General features: G+C 40.2%; 1 protein-coding gene across 1 annotated transcript; it reads right to left on the reverse strand.

The window, feature by feature from the left end:
* Nucleotides 1-559: 559 nt before the first annotated feature.
* On the reverse strand, nt 560-1,690 carry Actrt1 (actin related protein T1). Its single transcript, XM_057760783.1, has one exon. The coding sequence runs from the start codon at nt 1,688-1,690 to the stop codon at nt 560-562; it is 1,131 nt and encodes a 376-aa protein (XP_057616766.1).
* Between the last annotated feature and the right edge of the window lie 16,775 nt (nt 1,691-18,465).

Here is an 18,465-nt window from a genome sequence, read left to right on the forward strand (position 1 = left end):
GTTCAGTAGGGAATATGGGAAAACAATTAGAAACAAATTTGTAGGACCCTAATCAGCCTATTTTCTATGCATGAGGCCCTAGAACCTTTTAGTACATACCTATTAAATGCACATTTGATTAACTTATGCACTATTTACTGAGTAAAAAGCACACTTAAATATCTATAAGAGAGGGAACATATATATGCAATACCAATAAAAACATACTTTGGATAACTGGAGAGATGACTCAAGAAGTTGAGTGCAGAGGGCATGTCTTTAGTTCTCAACTTTCAAATTGGCTGCTCAAAAATACCTGTAACTCCCAAGGCCAGGGAATCTAATGCCCTCCATGGACATTTGCACTTGTGTGGTGCACATGCATACACTCGGGCATACACACGTACACATAAAATAAAAAAAAAATCTTTACAAAATTACTTCTGGGGCATAAATAATTGGAGCATGAAAGCAAGTTACAGCTTTATTAATCATTTTATTAAATGACAAAGAATGGTATTGTCCCCACCAATTCTCCTGCAATCTGGCATTTAGAGTAGTTCCTTGAGTTCAGTGGTTCTTAAAAACATTTTCTTTGAACCACAAATGCCCCATACTCTTTGAACTCCTCAGCAGTGACCCACATCTGCTTGAATGTTTTCAAGGAAGTCATGACAGATCCACCAATCCAAGCCGAATAGCATCTGTCCCGGGAAGCTGTGATCTTGATTGGGGTTCCCTCAAAGGCCAGAATTTCCAGTTCTCTCAGGAGTCTATTCTCAAGCCCAGAAAACAGGGTGGTACCTCCAGACAGCACAATATCAGCAAACAGGGTCTCCTGGATATCAGTGTCACATTTCATGATGCTGCTGCAGACCATTTTTGAGATTCCTAGATCATGAATACCTAGATGATCAGGTGTAAAAAGTACCTCAGGCACCTGACACAGGTGCTCACTCATCTGAATGACATTTCCATCTGGAAGTTTGTATTCCTTTAGGGTCTGCTGATAATTCTTGTGGGTGTCTTCACATTCCCAGGAGACAGTGCATAACTTCTCTTTAATGTCATCCACCACTGCTTTGTTGAGGATGCAGGGGAAGGTGTAACCTTTAGCAAGAAGGAGTCGGGTGAGGTGTTCTGTGATATCTCTCCCTGCTACATATAGCTTAGTGATGGCATGAGACAAAGCGTAGCCCTCGTAGATAGGGACAGTACAAGTGACCCCATCTCCACTGTCCACTACCAGGCCAGTGATACATGCAGAAGCACACAAGGCTCCCACTGCATGGTTACAAAGGTACAAGGCAGGTACGTTAAATTTCTCAAACATTATTTCTGTGGTCTTCTCTCGGGTCTCTTGTGGGTTCAAGGAGGGCTCAGTCATGAAAACTGGCTGTTCACTGGGTTTCACTCCTAGCTCCCACTCAAAAAGGTCCTTCCACAGTTTTTCCATGTCATCCCATCTAGTTACCAGTCCACGCTCAATAGGATAGTGAAGGTATAAGCCATCATACATGCATTGGGCTTCTTCTCCCACAAAGTACCTTTTCCGATTGGTTCTTGCTGATGGTATGTTGAATTTTGGGTGGCCAACAACAGAGTTGATGACATGTCGGGGTCTACTCTCTCCTGAAATTCCAACTTTACAGAGTCCAGAACCGTTGTCAAAAATCACAGCTGGAATGTCTAATATGTCTGGGTCAAACATGTCTGGATTTGATCCTCTGCAAGTCAGAATAGATTGTCTATTTGGACCACCCAAAGAGAGAGCAGCAGGTCTTTAAACCATGAATGTTGTCTCCTTTCTGGTGGTCCAGAGTCTGCTGAGGCAACTTCAGGGAGAGTTGCTTATTATGTCATAATGTAGCTATGACAATAACTGAATACAGTCAGAATCAGGAGGTGGGAGAGGATCTCTGAAGCGGCACTACTCTTCATTTGGTGAGAGATGAAATACTGGAGAAAAATCATCCTGTGTCACAGCTTGCAGTAAGTAGTCTATGATCTTAAAAATCAGAGGCATAGTTTAGGACAAATTAAAGTTGCAGAATTTAGTCTTTATGTTCTTATGTTTCATTTATTCATTCATTTACTTATTTTTATTGAAAATATCTCTCAAACAGTATATCCCAACCATGGTTTCCCTTTGCTCTACTCCTCCTAACTTCCCTCCCACCTTCCTTCTCCCCAAGATCTTGTCCCCTTCCATTTACTCTTCAGAAAAGAGCATGTCTCCAAGAAATAGCCAGATTGGACAAGGCAAGATACGATAAGACAATACAAAAACTTTTATATCAAGGCTGGACAAGACAATTCAATAGGAGAAAGGCAGTATCAAGAACAGGAAAAGGAATGAGAGAGACTTTGTTCCCACTCTTAGGAGTCTCACAAGAACACCAAGTTAACAGCCATAACATGTATGCAGAGGACCTGGTGCAGATCCATATAGGCATATTGATTGTGCTTTCTTATCTCTGAGCCCATGTGAGTTCCTGCTTAGGCAATTTGGTGGGCCATGTTCTTGTAAAGACTATAGAAGTTGGCTCATTGGGGCATCCAGGAGTTCCTGTGTAGGTGCCGAGAAGTTTCATCGGATGGGTGAGTGTGTGCTATCCTGGGGCGGACTGTCCTGGTAGAGAGCACAAACGCCCCTCCCCCAGCTCCTGCTGTAGGGCTTTCTCTCCTACACACCCGCCCCCACCCCCACCCCCAAGCCTGCCTTGTCTGCAAGGTCCTTAGCTGTGGAACAGTTTCCTGCCATTTCACTAAGGCTACCAACCCAGAGCAGTGAGTCCCTGACTAGAGGGCAGGCCTCAAGGTCACCGCCAGGGAAAGCGGGCCCCCGCTGCTGGGGCTGCAGTCTCTGCTGTGATCTGCTGGACCTGCTCTGCCTGCGCCCTACTTCCCTTAGTCCCTGGCTCATTGGGGCATCCAGGAGTTCCTGTGTAGGTGCCGAGAAGTTTCATCGGGATGGGTGAGTGTGTGCTATCCTGGGCCGGACTGTCCTGGTAGAGAGCACAAACGCCCCTCCCCCAGCTCCTGCTGTAGGGCTTTCTCTCCTACACACCCGCCCCCACCCCCACCCCCAAGCCTGCCTTGTCTGCAAGGTCCTTAGCTGTGGAACAGTTTCCTGCCATTTCACTAAGGCTACCAACCCAGAGCAGTGAGTCCCTGACTAGAGGGCAGGCCTCAAGGTCCCCGCCAGGGAAAGCGGCCCCCGCTGCTGGGGCTGCAGTCTCTGCTGTGATCTGCTGGACCTGCTCTGCCTGCGCCCTACTTCCCTTAGTCCCTGGCTCATTGGGGCATCCAGGAGTTCCTGTGTAGGTGCCGAGAAGTTTCATCGGGATGGGTGAGTGTGTGCTATCCTGGGGCGGACTGTCCTGGTAGAGAGCACACACGCCCCTCCCCCAGCTCCTGCTGTAGGGCTTTCTCTCCTACACACCTGCCCCCACCCCCACCCCCAAGCCTGCCTTGTCTGCAAGGTCCTTAGCTGTGGAACAGTTTCCTGCCATTTCACTAAGGCTACCAACCCAGAGCAGTGAGTCCCTGACTAGAGGGCAGGCCTCAAGGTCCCCGCCAGGGAAAGCGGGCCCCCGCTGCTGGGGCTGCAGTCTCTGCTGTGATCTGCTGGACCTGCTCTGCCTGCGCCCTACTTCCCTTAGTCCCTGGCTCATTGGGGCATCCAGGAGTTCCTGTGTAGGTGCCAAGAAGTTTCATCGGGACGGGTGAGTGTGTACTATCCTGGGGCGGAAGGTCTCGGTAGAGAGCACAAACGCCCCTACACTAAGGCTACCCAACCAGAGCAGTGAGTGCCTGCCTAATGGGCAGGCCTCAGCAACCCCCGAAAGGGAGCGCAGGCACCTCCAGCTTGTACTGCAGTGTCGCCTGTGTTCTACTGGACCCCGCCCGACCCCTTGCATTCGGCCTTCTTTACGTGGGTCATTGGAATACCACGCATCCATGTTTTGGTGTTGAGGAGTTCATCTGGAAGGGAACGGTTCCTGCCCCTACACTGAGGAGATACACCTAGAGAGTTAGTCACAGCAAAGACTGGTCCAAGACATCAGGACTCTCCTGGCTCCATTTGAAGGAAAAGATGGGTAGGCGCCAATGCAAGAATTCCTCCAACAACTTGAAAGGCAACGTGACATCACCAGGATCTAGGAATCCCGAAATGAGAAGTCTACACCCTAATACAGAAGAATTAGAAGAATTCGACTCAAAAGTGAATTTTATGAAAATAATAGAGGACCTTAAACAGGAGGTGAAAAACTGCCACAACCAATTAGAGATTACAAACAAAAAGGTAGAGGAAATGAATAAATATCTCAAAGATACCCAAGAAAACCAAGAGAAACAAGAAAAAGTAATCAAACAGGTAAGGGAAACGGTTCAAGACTTGAAGAATGAAGTGGAAGTAATAAAGAAAACACAAACCGAGGGAAGGATGGAGATGGAAAATTTGAATAAACAAACAGGAACTACAGAGACAAGTACCACCAACAGATTACAAGAGATAGAAGAAAGAATATCAGACACTGAAGATACCATAGAGAAAATAAACGCTCTCATCAAAGAAAACAGCATAACCAACAAATTCTCATCACAAAACATTCAGGAAATCTGGGACACAATAAAAAGACCAAACCTAAGAATAATAGGGATAGAAGAAGGAGAAGAAGTACAGCTCAATGGTCCAGAAAATATATTTAATAAAATTATAGAAGAAAACTTTCCCAACCTTAAGAAAGATATTCCTTTGAAGGTCCAAGAAGCATACAGAACACCAAATCGACTGGATCAAAAAAAAAATCTCCTCGTCATATAATAATCAAAACACAAAACATACAGAATAAAGAAAGAATATTAAGAGCCGCAAAGGAAAAAGGTCAAGTTACCTATAAAGGTAAACCTATCAGACTTACACCTGATTTCTCTATGGAAACCATGAAAGCCAGAAGGTCCTGGATAGATATACTGCAGAAACTACGAGACCATGGATGCAAGCCCAGACTACTATACCCAGCCAAGCTTTCGTTCACTATAAATGGAGAAAACAAAGTTTTCCAGGATAAAAACAAATTTAAACAATACGTAGCCACAAATCCAGCCCTTCAGAAAGTAATTGAAGGAAAATCACAAACCAAGGAGTCCAACAATACCCACAATAACTCAGACATCTAATGACCCTTCACCAGCACAACTTGAAGAAGGGAAACACACAAACTCTACTACCAAAGGAAAGAAAGAAAGAAAGGAAATATGACCGGAATTAACAACCACTGGTCATTAATATCACTTAATATCAATGGACTCAACTCACCTATAAAGAGGCACAGGCTAAGAGATTGGATACGAAAACAGGATCCAACATTCTGCGGCTTACAAGAAACACATCTCAACCACAAAGACAGACATCTACTCAGAGTAAAGGGCTGGGAAAAGGTTTATCAAGCAAACGGACCTAAGAAACAAGCAGGTGTGGCCATACTAATTTCTAAGAAAGTTGACTTCAAACTAAAATCAATCAAAAGAGATGGAGATGGACATTTTTTACTCATAACAGGAACAATTCATCAGGATGAAATCTCAATCCTGAATATATATGCCCCTAATATAAAAGCACCCACTTATGTAAAAGAAACGTTACTAAAACTCAAGGCAGTCATCAAACCACACACACTAATAGTAGGAGATTTCAACACTCCTCTCTCACCAATGGACAGGTCAATCAGACAGAAACCTAACAGAGAAATAAGAGAATTAAGGGAGGTAATGAATCAAATGGACTTAACAGACATCTATAGAACATTCCACCCAAATAGGAAAGAATATATCTTCTTCTCTGCAGCTCATGGAACCTTCTCGAAAATAGACCACATACTCGGTAACAAAGCAAACTTACACAGTTACAAAAAAATATCGGTAACCACCTGTGTCTTATCAGATCACCATTGATTAAAGTTAGAATTCAACAACAATGCTATCCCCAGAAAGCCTATGAACTCATGGAAACTGGACAGTCAACTACTGAACCACACCTGGATCAAGGAAGAAATAAAGAAAGAAATTAAAGTCTTTCTTGAATTCAATGAAAACGAAGACTCAACATACTCAAACCTATGGGACACTATGAAAGCAGTGCTAAGAGGAAAGTTCATAGCATTAAGTGCCCACTTAAAGAAAATGGAGAAAGCACACATTGGAGACTTAATAGCCCACCTGAAAGCTTTAGAAAAAAAAGAAGCAGACTCACCTAGGAGAAGTAGAAGACTGGAAATAATCAAATTGAGGGCTGAAATCAACAAAATAGAAACACAGAAAACAATCCAAAGAATCAATGAAACAAAAAGCTGGTTCATGGAGAAAATCAATAAGATTGATAAACCCCTATCCAAACTAATCAAACGGCGGAGAGAGAATATGCAAATTAACAAAATCAGAAACGAAAAGGGAGACATAGCCACAGACTCAGAGGAAATTCAGAGAATCATTAGATCTTACTACAAAAACCTGTATGCCACAAAATTGGAAAATGTTATAGAAATGGACACTTTTTTAGATAAGTACCATATACCAAAGTTAAACCAGGACCAGGTGAACAATCTAAATAGACCTGTTAGTCGCGAAGAATTAGAAGATGTTATAAAAAACCTCCTCACCAAAAAAAGCCCAGGTCCAGACGGCTTCAATGCAGAATTCTACCAGAACTTCAGAGAAGACCTAATACCTATACTCCTTAATGTATTTCACAATATTGAAACAGAGAAGTCATTGCCAAATTCCTTTTATGAAGCTGAAGTTACTCTGATACCAAAACCACACAAAGACACAACCAAGAAAGAGAACTACAGGCCAATCTCACTCATGAACATCGATGGAAAAATACTCAATAAAATACTGGCAAACCGAATCCAAGAACACATTAGAAAAATTATCCATTATGATCAAGTAGGCTTCATCCCAGAGATGCAGGGCTGGTTCAACATACGAAAATCTATCAATGTAATCCATCATATGAATAAACTGAAAGTAAAAAACCATATGATCATTTCATTAGATGCTGAAAAAGCATTTGACAAAATTCAACATCCCTTTATGATAAAGGTCTTAGAGAGATTAGGAATACAAGGGTCGTTCCTAAGTATAATAAAAGCTATTTATAGCAAGCCGTCAGCTAACATCAAATTAAATGGAGAGAAACTCAAAGCTATTCCACTAAAATCAGGAACACGACAAGGTTGTCCACTCTCTCCATACCTCTTTAATATAGTGCTTGAAATTCTAGCAATAGCAATAAGACAACATAAGGGGATCAAAGGGATTCAAATTGAAAAGGAAGAAGTTAAACTTTCATTATTTGCAGACGATATGATAGTGTACATAAGCGACCCCAAAAACTCCAGCAAAGAACTCCTTCAGCTGATAAACACCTTTAGTAGCGTTGCAGGATACAAGATCAATTCCAAAAAATCAGTTGCCCTCCTATACACAAAGGATAAGGAAGCAGAGATGGAAATCAGAGAAGCATCACCCTTCACGATAGCCACAAATAGCATAAAATATCTTGGGGTAACCCTAACCAAGGAAGTAAAGGATCTATTTGACAAGAACTTTAAGTCAATGAAGAAAGAAATTGAGGAGGATACCAGAAAATGGAAGGATCTCCCTTGCTTTTGGATAGGGAGGATCAACATAGTAAAAATGGCAATTCTACCAAGGGCAATTTATAGATTCAATGCAATCCCCATTAAAATCCCATCAAAATTCTTCACAGATCTTGAGAGGACAATAATCAACTTTATATGGAGAAACAAAAAACCCAGGATAGCCAAAACAATCTTATATAATAAAGGATCGTCTGGAGGCATTACCATCCCTGACCTCAAACTCTATTACAGAGCCTCAGTATTGAAAACAGCTTGGTATTGGCATAAAAACAGAGAAGTCGATCAATGGAACCGAGTAGAAGACCCTGATTTTAACCCACAAACTTATGAACACCTAATTTTTGATAAAGGAGCTAAGAGTATTCAATGGAAAAAGAGAGCATCTTCAACAAATGGTGCTGGCAGAACTGGTTGTCAACGTGTAGAAGAATGAAAATAGATCCATATCTATCACCATGCACAAAACTCAAGTCCAAATGGATTAAAGACCTCAATATTAGTCTGAACACACTGAACCTGATAGAAGAAAAAGTTGGAAGTACTCTACAACATATGGGTACAGGAGATCACTTCCTACGTTTATCCCCAGCAGCACAGACATTAAGGACAACATTGAATAAATGGGACCTCCTGAAACTGAGTAGCTTCTGTAAAGCAAAGGACACTGTCACTAAGACAAAAAGGCAACCCACTGACTGGGAGAAGATCTTCACCAACCCTGCAACAGACAAAGGTCTGATCACCAAAATATATAAAGAACTCAAGAAACTAAACTTTAAAATGCTAATGAACCCAATAAAAAAATGGGGCACTGATCTGAACAGAGAATTCTCAACAGAAGAAATTCAAATGGCCAAAAGACACTTAAGGTCATGCTCAACCTCCTTAGCGATAAGGGAAATGCAAATTAAAACAACTTTGAGATACCATCTTACACCTGTCAGAATGGCTAAAATCAAAAACAACAATGATAGCCTTTGCTGGCGAGGTTGTGGAGAAAGAGGCACACTCATTCATTGCTGGTGGGAATGCAAACTTGTGCAACCACTTTGGAAATCAGTGTGGCGATTTCTCAGGAAATGTGGGATCAACCTACCCCAAGATCCAGTAATACCACTATTGGGAATATACCCAAGAGATGCCCCATCAAATGACAAAAGTATCTGTTCAACTATGTTCATAGCAGCATTGTTTGTAATAGCCAAAACCTGGAAACAACCTAGATGCCCTTCAATGGAGGAATGGATGAAGAAAATGTGGAATATATACATATTAGAGTACTACTCAGCAGTAAAAAACAATGACTTCTCGAATTTTGTGTGCAAATGGATGGAAATAGAAAACACTATCCTGAGTGAGGTATCCCAGACCCAAAAAGAGGAACATGGGATGTACTCACTCATAATCGGTTTCTAGCCATAAATAAAAGACATTAAGCATATAATTTGTGATCCTATAGAAGTTAAATAAGAATGTGAACCCAAAGAAAATCATATAGTTATCCGCATGGAGAGGGGGAAGTAGACAAGATTGCAGGGCAAAAACTGGGAACTTGCGGGTGAGGTGGCATGGGGCAAAGGGGAAATGGGATGAGAAACATGAGAAGGGGAGGAGGGGAGGAGCTCGGGGGATTGGGATGGTTGGGATAGGAAGGATGGATACGGGAGCAGCGAAGTATATATCCTATCTAAGGGAGTCATCTTAGGGTTGGCAAGAGACTTGACTCTTGAGGGGTTCGCAGGTGTCCAGGAATATGTCCCCAGCTGGTACCTTGGGCAACTAAGGAGAGGGAACCTGAAATGACCCTATCCTATACTGATGAATATCTTGCATATCACCTTAGAACCTTCATCTGGCGATGGATCGAGGTAGAGACAGAGTCTCAATTTGGAGCAACGGTCTGAGCTCTTAAGGTCCAAATGAGAAGCAGAAGGAGGGAGAACATGAGCAAAAATTCAGGACCACGAGGGATGCACCCACCCACTGTGACAGTGGAACTGATTTATTGGGAGCCCACCAAGGCCAGCTGGTCTGGGACTGAATAAGCATGGGTTGATTCCGGACTCTCTGAGCATGGCGGACAATGAAGGCAAATGAGAAACCAAGGACAATCGCACTAGGTTTCGATCCTAATACATGAACCGGCTTTGTGGGAGCTTAGCCTGTTTAGACGCTCACCTTCCTGGAAGTAGATAGAAGACCTTCGTCTTCCCGCAGGGCAGAGAATTTGGACTGCTCTTCAGTATCGAGAGGGAGGGGGAATGGTGTGGGGGGAGGAGAAGAGGAGTGGGGATAGGGGGAGGGAAGTGGGGGGAGGGGGCAATATTTGGGAGGAGGGGAGGGAAATGCGAAACGGGGAGCAGGTGGAAATTTTAATTAAAAAAGAATAAAAAAAAAAAAGACTATAGAAGTTAGAGAGAATGGAGGACACCAGTCTTTGCACTTTCAATAACTGTAAAAGTGAAATACATTTTCAGCATACAAATTTTCTGAATATGTATTATATAATATAAATTATTTATTTTACATGTTATATACACTACACAATATATACCAACATATAGCATTAATATTGGTAATACATCACATACTATATATAATACATAGTATATAGTGTAATAATATACCTCTTAAACTTTATACTGTATATAAAAATGTAGCATATCAAATACAAAGTATGTTATATATATATGCATGTAAAATTACATATGTACAGTTAACTAGGTATGTGCATATATATGTAAATTAAGCTAACATTTCTTTATCTACTTTTTTGATTTGTTATTGAGGAGGTCTCATGCAGCTCGTAATGGCATTAATACAGCCAAGTGTGGCCTTAAACTTCTGTTCAATTTATCCCCAACACCTAGGTTCTTTGATTACAACTGCATACCTCTACACATTGCAAACAAATGTGATACCACACTTGTATTTCATTAAAATGCCATAATGTTAGACATTTTCAACTTTTTAAACTCTACAGAGATTGATCACATTTATTTCTATCATTTTTATTAAATTTTCAGTGACAATCATTGAAGACACAAGTCATAAACAATCCCACACCAGTTTGGAATTGTGATTAATAGAGTAGTATTTATTTAAAGGGGAATAAACTTACAGATCACTGTCCCAGACAACAGCCCTCTGCGCAATTAGGAAGAAGTCTAGTCGCCTGAACAGGAGCAGGAAGTAAAGAGAGCGAGGAGGGAAGTAGCCGCTTTTTTAAAGGGAAAGAGACCACGCCCCAATGGGCTGGTATCTCAGCGGCTATTGGCCGGAGGAGCGGAAGGACCTCCCGCAACAAATCATACAAACAATACAATTTAATTCTGCTCACCCTCTGTCCTCTGTTCTCTCCATTTCACCTCTGTCAACACTCCCTCCTTCCTACAAATTTGTTCCCATCTTAATGTCTTTTTTGTATAAGAAATTGATCCATTAAGTTTAATGAGGTTTGTGTATATGTTTTCATAAGTTTGGGACTATCCTTTTGTACTCACTAGTGTGGACAAAACTTCAGAAAATGACTCATCCACTATCATAAATTTTTAGTAACCAGTATTCAGCATAGAGGGATCGGACTCCGTATGCTCTTCCCCTATTCATGACTGATTGTGACAGGCCCTGTCTTGTTCAGGTCCACTGCAGGTAACCATAAGCACAAAGAATTCAAGATAGAGTGACTGTCTTGTGTCCAGATGATGCCATTTTTAAGCTCCCAATATTTTCAAATTTACCTTTTTTCTGTCTTGTTTTAAATGATGTTCCATAGATGTAGCAATGTAGCCTTAGAGGGAGTGTTACAAATTTCCTGCTATGAGTAAGCAGTCAGCCATCACTGGTTCTTACCACCTGACCTATCTATAAGTCTCTACATTCACAAACCTTCGCTACAAAGACAGGTTTCCCACATTAAGACAGAGAATATTGATTATCAGCAGAAACAAAGATGTTTTGAAAGCAGTTTAATGCTGCCTCAGTTTAACTTAACAACAGTAGTAAGCCTACTTAGGGCTTATGACTGCCTCACCCAAATGTTTTCAAGTGGGTCACACATATGTGGAGAGATCTCAAAACCAGTCAGAGAGCATCTGTTTACCACCACAACATTTTTGTCACTATTGTGACTGATATGTTGGTGTAGAAGTTCATAGGAGTCACAGTTGGATATGGCTTGGCTGATTTCCTCCCCTTATAGCTGCTATAGCACCTTCAACAATGATGAATGTTAGCCACAAGGGAATAACCGTTCCAGATTTATTTTTATATATCTTGCAACCAAGGTATGTGGTGTCATCACAAATAGGGTTTTATTATCTAGTTCTGATTGAAAACTGTTATGGTTAGGAGTATTTTTTAAGTTATTATTTTCTTGAGAATCCCTACATGTATACAATGAAATATGATAATATTCACCTCTGTTAACGCCCTTCATGTTCCTCTTGATATTCCCCCAATACATAAGTTTATGTCCTCTTTTTTTTTATTGTAGTAACACACTGAGTCCCATTGGTGCTACTCAAATGTGCTTGGTTGTGGAGTGATCCATTGGAACATGGGAAATCTGTCAGTGGCCAAATATACAGAGAATAATTCTTTGGGAGTAACTAGTTGCTTTCTTTTTGTCATAATTTGATCAAAAGCACAGAACCCAGTGGATGAGGATGTCATAAGCACTAGATTAGAACTTGCTTATTCTTATGCTAAAATGTCATGTTGTCAAATTCCTACCTAAACATTTATGTTCATACCCATAGACCTAGATTGTGCTGAACCCTGGTCAGAAAAGAAAAAAAAAAAACAACTTTTTACAATAATCAGCAGTTAACGAAAACACTCATACTTGCCAGAGTGGTGATGCTCAGTCCTATGTCTTAAATTTTTATCAACACCCTCACATGTGCCCTGAACAAGCATCAGAAAGAGAGAGAAAAAAATAATGTAATAGAAAGAGAATATTAAGGAGAGCTGTGAATTGCTGTACTCTGAACATGAGAGGGCTGTTGCACAGTAACTGTGCTAGATGAAGTCATCTAAAATTTTAGAGTAGGTAGTGGAGGATCTTTCAAGACCCTATGCTTCACTCAGGAACTATCTGCAGTGGGCAGTTAGTTCTTAAGTGGCAACATGACATAACCATCACCTAGGAAAAGACCTTTTTATTTTTTCTTTGAAACAAGGTCTAAAAATGTAGCCCATACTAGACTGGACTTAAATGTCACAGAGATCTTCTAGCCTCTGCCCTACTACTGCTGGGATTAAGAACATGTACCATCACTTTTAGCTTGGGGAAGAGATTTTTAATTGAGTAATTGTCTGGATTAGGTTGTACTTGGAGGATCATCTTGGTAATGATGGGAAGATTCACTTTACTATGGGCAGAACAATTCCCTAGGTTTGATCTTGAACCTGAAGAAAAAAGAGTGAAAGCAAGAAAGGAAGCCTGTTTGTGTTTATTTCCTCTACACTTTTGACTGCATTTTATGTGACTAGCTACTTTAACTTTCTGTTATGGTGACTTTTCTAATATGATGGACCGTTTGCTGAAATAAACCCCTTTCTCCCACAAGTTGATTTTCCTTATGGTATTTTATTACATTATCATAAATTAGATTAATCAGCAACTAAGAATATTGGCAAGAGCTTGTCTTGTTTGGACCTCTAAGATTATTAACAGTTTATACAGAAATATTCTTAATTCTCTAGTAAGGTTATTGTTTAGTAACCCATAACTTCTAGAAACAATGTATGCAGTCATGCAGGGTATTTTATTTCTAACTATTATTTTTAAAATAATATTTTAGTTGTGTTATACCTGGCTTCCTCATATACTTCCAACATAGTTAACCCTCCTTTGCATACCCTACCTCACTCCCTGCTTTAATTTTTGACCTCAGTATTCCCCCTCTTTTAACCAAGTTACTATCTTCTACTATATCCACTCCCTACTTCCATATTGTTGTGTTATCCCCTTAGATTTAATGCATCTCATTATAGTTTTCTGACTTCCACATGTACTCTATATTAAATATATGAAGCAAATTTTCAAAACTAGGAATGGAATGTGAAAGGGAACATGCTGTGTTTGTTTATCTGTGTACAGGTTATTTCACTTTTTTTCCAGTTCTATCCACTTACTTGTAAATTTCAATTTCTGCATCAGAGATGATTTTCTTTTCTTTTTTCATTTTACTTAGTTTTCATTATTTTGCATGCCAATCACAGTTTCACCTACCTCATCTCCTTCTGTTCCTTCCCACTGATTCCATCTACTCCCTTCCCCATCTACACACTCCTTCTCAGTCTCCAAACAGAGACAGGCCTCGTTTAGGCTTACACAAAGCATGGCACAAAAAGTTGAAGTAGGACTGAGCCTGCCCACAAAGGCTGAGTGAGGTAATCCAGCATGGGAAACAAGTTTCAAAAAGGCTGCTAAGCACAAGAGATAGGTCCTGATCTCACTGCTAGGAACCTTACAAACAGACCAAGCTACAAAACTGTCACAGACGTGCAGAGGGCCTAGCTAGGTACTATGTAGGTTCCTAACTGCTGCTTCAGAAACCATGTGCTTCTGCAAGCTTGTTTCAACTGTATCTGTGGGTTCTCTGTCATGACCTTGACCATGCTGGCTTTTCTTCAGGAGGACTCCTGGAGCTCAACTCAGTATTTGGCTGTGAATCTGTACATCGGCTTCCATTAGTTACTGGGTAACCACTATTTGATGACAATTAGGGTAGTCACCAATCTGATTAGCTGGCTGGTTCAGGTACCCTCTCCACTATTGCTAGAAGTCTTAACTGGGGTCATTCTTGTGGATTTCTATGAGTTCTCCTGGCACAAAATTGCTTCCTAACACAGAAATGACAAAAAAGATGTCTTTTTCTTTACTTTCCCTCTAGGTCCCTCAGCAACCCACCTCCTAGGCCCAGTCAGTCCAGACTGCTCCCTCAAATTTTTATCCCCCATGTCCCCACCGCTGCCCTATTCTACCCAGAAAATCTCTTTTATTAACCCTTACCACGGAAATCCATGCAACCATCTTTAGACCTTAATTATTATCTAGCCTCTCTGGGGCTTTGGATTGTATATTATTGTGAGAACTTTACTCCTAATATCTGCATATGAGTGAGTACATACTGTGTTTGTCTTTTTGGGTCTGGGTTACCTCACTCAGAATAATTTTTCTAGTTCCGTTCATTTGCCTGCTAATTTCATGAGGTCATTGCTTTTTACAGCAGAGTAACAATTCACTGTGTAAATATGTACAACATTTTCCTTATACATTCTTTAGTTGAGAGATATTGAGGTTGTTTCCAGGTTATGGCTATTATGAATAATGCTGATATGAACATAACTGAGCAAATGGCCTTGTGGTATGTTTGAGTATCCTTTGGGTATATGCTCAAGATTGGTATAGCTGGGTCTTAAGATGGTTTGATTTCCATTTTTCTGAGAAACCACCATAATGATTTCCAAGTGGTTGTAGAAATTATCACTCCCACAAAAAACAGAGGAATGTTCCCCTTACTTCACATTTTCAAAAACATAAACTGTCATCAGTGTTTTAGGTCTTTCCCATTCTAACAGGTGTAAGGTGGTATCTCAGAGTTGTTGTGATTTGCATTACCCTGATGACTAAAGATGTTGAACAAATTTTAAAGTGTATTTTGGCCATTTGAGATTCTTTTGTTTAGATCTGTACCCCATTATTTGGTATTTTGATGTCTAGTTTCTTGAGTTGTATATATATATATATATATATATATATATATATATATATATATATATATATATAGTACATTAACCCTCTGCCAGATTTGGGGTTAATGAAGATATTTTCCCATTCTGTAGGCTGCTGTTTTATCTTATTAAAAATGTCATTTGCCTTATAGAAGTTTTTAATTTTGGACATGTTGTGATAGGAACAGCGGGCTGCGTCCCAGGCACCTGGCCACCCACATGGCTTTACCAGAAATAATTACATGGAAACTGTATTCTTTTGAATACTGCCTGGCCCGTTAGTTTCAGCTTCTTATTGGCTAGCTCTTACATATTGATCTAACCCATTTCTAATATTCTGTGTAGCACCATGAGCTGGCTTACCAGGAAAGATCTTAACCTGCGTCTGTCTGGAGTGGGAGAATCATGGCGACTGCCTGATTCGGCTTCGGCTTCTTTCTCCCAGCATTCTGTTCTTTTTACTCCACCTATCTTAATTCTACCCTATCAGAAGCCAAGCAGTTTCTTTATTAATTAACCAATGAAAGCAACAGATAGAAAGATGACCCTCCTCCATCATTTCCCCTTTTTTCTGTTTAAACAAAAAAGAAAGCTTTCATTTTAACACAGTAAAATTACATATAACAAAACAGTTATAAAGCAAGAATTACAGTTACAATCTTTATATCTATTTTATCCTTTATCATAACAAAGGAAAACTATAACTATGTATCCATTCTTCAACTCCATCAAACCCCAGAAGGATATAATATTACCTAAGCAAACAAGAAATCCAAAACTCTAGAAATGACAGAGACATCTCGCTGCCTGTACAGTCACCCACTGTACAGGCAAAGCAGTCATGCACTGGCTCTTACCACAACCTCAGTCTGAAATGGTGATCCTGCCTCCAGGACTCTCAGAATAAGATTGTGTCTGTGGTCTGTCTCCTCCTGTCTTATATTCTTCCCTAGGACTGAGATTAAAAGTGTGCACCACTCCAAAAAAAAAGATTTAGTCGGGCGGTGGTGGCGCACGCCTTTAATCCCAGCACTCGGGAGGCAGAGGCAGGCGGATCTTTGTGAGTTCGAGACCAGCCTGGTCTACAAGAGCTAGTTCCAGGACGGGCTCCAAAACCACAGAGAAACCCTGTCTCGAAAAAACCAAAAAAAAAAAAAAAAGTGTGCACCACTGAGATTAAAGACATACACTACCTGGTTTCTGTGTCAACTAGTGTGGCTCCTGGAATTAAAGTTATGTGTTCCCACTGCCTGGTCTGTAAGTCTGGCCAGTGGGGCTGTTTTACTTTTCTGATCAAGCAAGCTTTATTTATTTAAACAGAAATTAAATAACCCTACACATATGATTCTGTGGATTTCCTTGGTGTATGTTGCTATGCCCCCTTTTCAATTCTGTGTTTGTTAATTTGAATATCATCTTTCAGCATTTTAGATTATTTAGATAAGAATTTTTCAATCTTATTTATTTTCTCAAAGAACAAACTTCTTGTTTCATTGATTCTTTATATTTTCTCTTTGTTTCTATTGATTTCTATCCTGAGTGTGATTATTACTTGTCATCTACTCTTTTGGGGTGTGATTTCTTGTTTTTGTTATGTTCTAGAGCTTTTGGCTGTACTTTTGATTGCTAATATAGATCTATCTCCCTTAATATTTTTTAACTTACAATTTTAGTAGTATAAACTTGCCTTTTAGAACCATTTTCATTGTGTTCCCTAAATCTATGTATGTTGTGCATTTATTTTTATTGAATTATATAAAGTATTTAATTTCTGTTTTGACACAATTTTCATTCAGTAGACAATTGTTCAGTTTCAATGAAATTGTAAGCTTTTACTTGTTTTTGTTGCAGTTTATATCCAATTTTTTTTTAAATTTTACACCCCAACTGCAGTTTCCTATATCCTCCTCTCCTCCCAGCCCCTCCCCCACATCTCCCCTCTGTCCCCCATCCACTCTTCTACATTTCTATTCACCAACAGGTAAACCTCTTATAGATAATTGGCAAAATATGGCATATCAAGTTGCAGTAAGACTAAGCATCTCACTTTGTAATAAGGCTGGAAAAGGCAACCTAGCATGATGAACAGGGATGCAAAAGCCAGCAAAAGTACTGCTGCCTGGGGGGGGGGCAGCCTTCAGCAGAACAGGGCTAAAAGAGAAATTCGCAGAATCAGCATATATTAGACCATTTTTTTTTTTATCTGAGGGGGTTAGGGGAAAGGACACTCCACACACTCTCTTGATAGTTTCCTTCAGACCTTTTCTTTATTCTTCTTTCATATTCTCTATTTTCTTGGTGATTTCTTTCTCTCATTCTTGATGTTTTCCTTCTAAGTCTATCTTAATTCTTAATGTCTTCCTTCTAATTTCTTCTAAATTATTCTTGATGTTTTCCAACTCTCTCATTCTTTGTTTTCCTTCTAACCCTTTTTAGCTCTCTCATTGTTGTAAGGAGGCCACTTGTTTGTTTTCTGGCTGCCCAGACTCCCCAAATAACCATGCAGAAACTATATTATTTAAATCACTGCTTGGCCCATTACCTCTAGCTTCTTATTGGCTCACTCTTAAATCTTAATTTAACCCATATTCATTAATCTGTGCATCATCACGAGGTCGTGGCTACCAGCAAAGTTTCAGTGGGTCTCTCTCTGGTGGTGGCTCCATGGCTTCTCTCTGATTCTGTCTTCTTCCTCACAGCATTCATCTTAGTTTCCCTGCCTACCTCTGTTCTGCCCTGCTCTGCTATAGGCTCAGAGCATCATTTTATTATCCAATGGTGTTCACAACATACAGAGGCGAATACCACATCACTCTCATATTTGATGCTTTCCTCCTAATTTGTTTTCTTTCTAATTCTATCCCTGTTCTTTCTCTTACAGCTTGTATACCCTAGCAAAACCTTGCAAGTGATATAAAAATTAGGATGTTGCTTTGCCTCTCTCTATCCATAGATAGTAGCATGGTTATCCTTTACTTTACAGCTAATACTCATTTATAAGTGAGTACACACCATGTTTGTCATTTTGGGCCTGAGTTACCTCATTCAGTATGACTTTTATCCAATTTCA

The sequence above is a fragment of the Chionomys nivalis genome, chromosome X (assembly GCF_950005125.1).
Source record: "Chionomys nivalis chromosome X, mChiNiv1.1, whole genome shotgun sequence".
Classification (NCBI taxonomy): Eukaryota; Metazoa; Chordata; class Mammalia; order Rodentia; family Cricetidae; genus Chionomys; species Chionomys nivalis.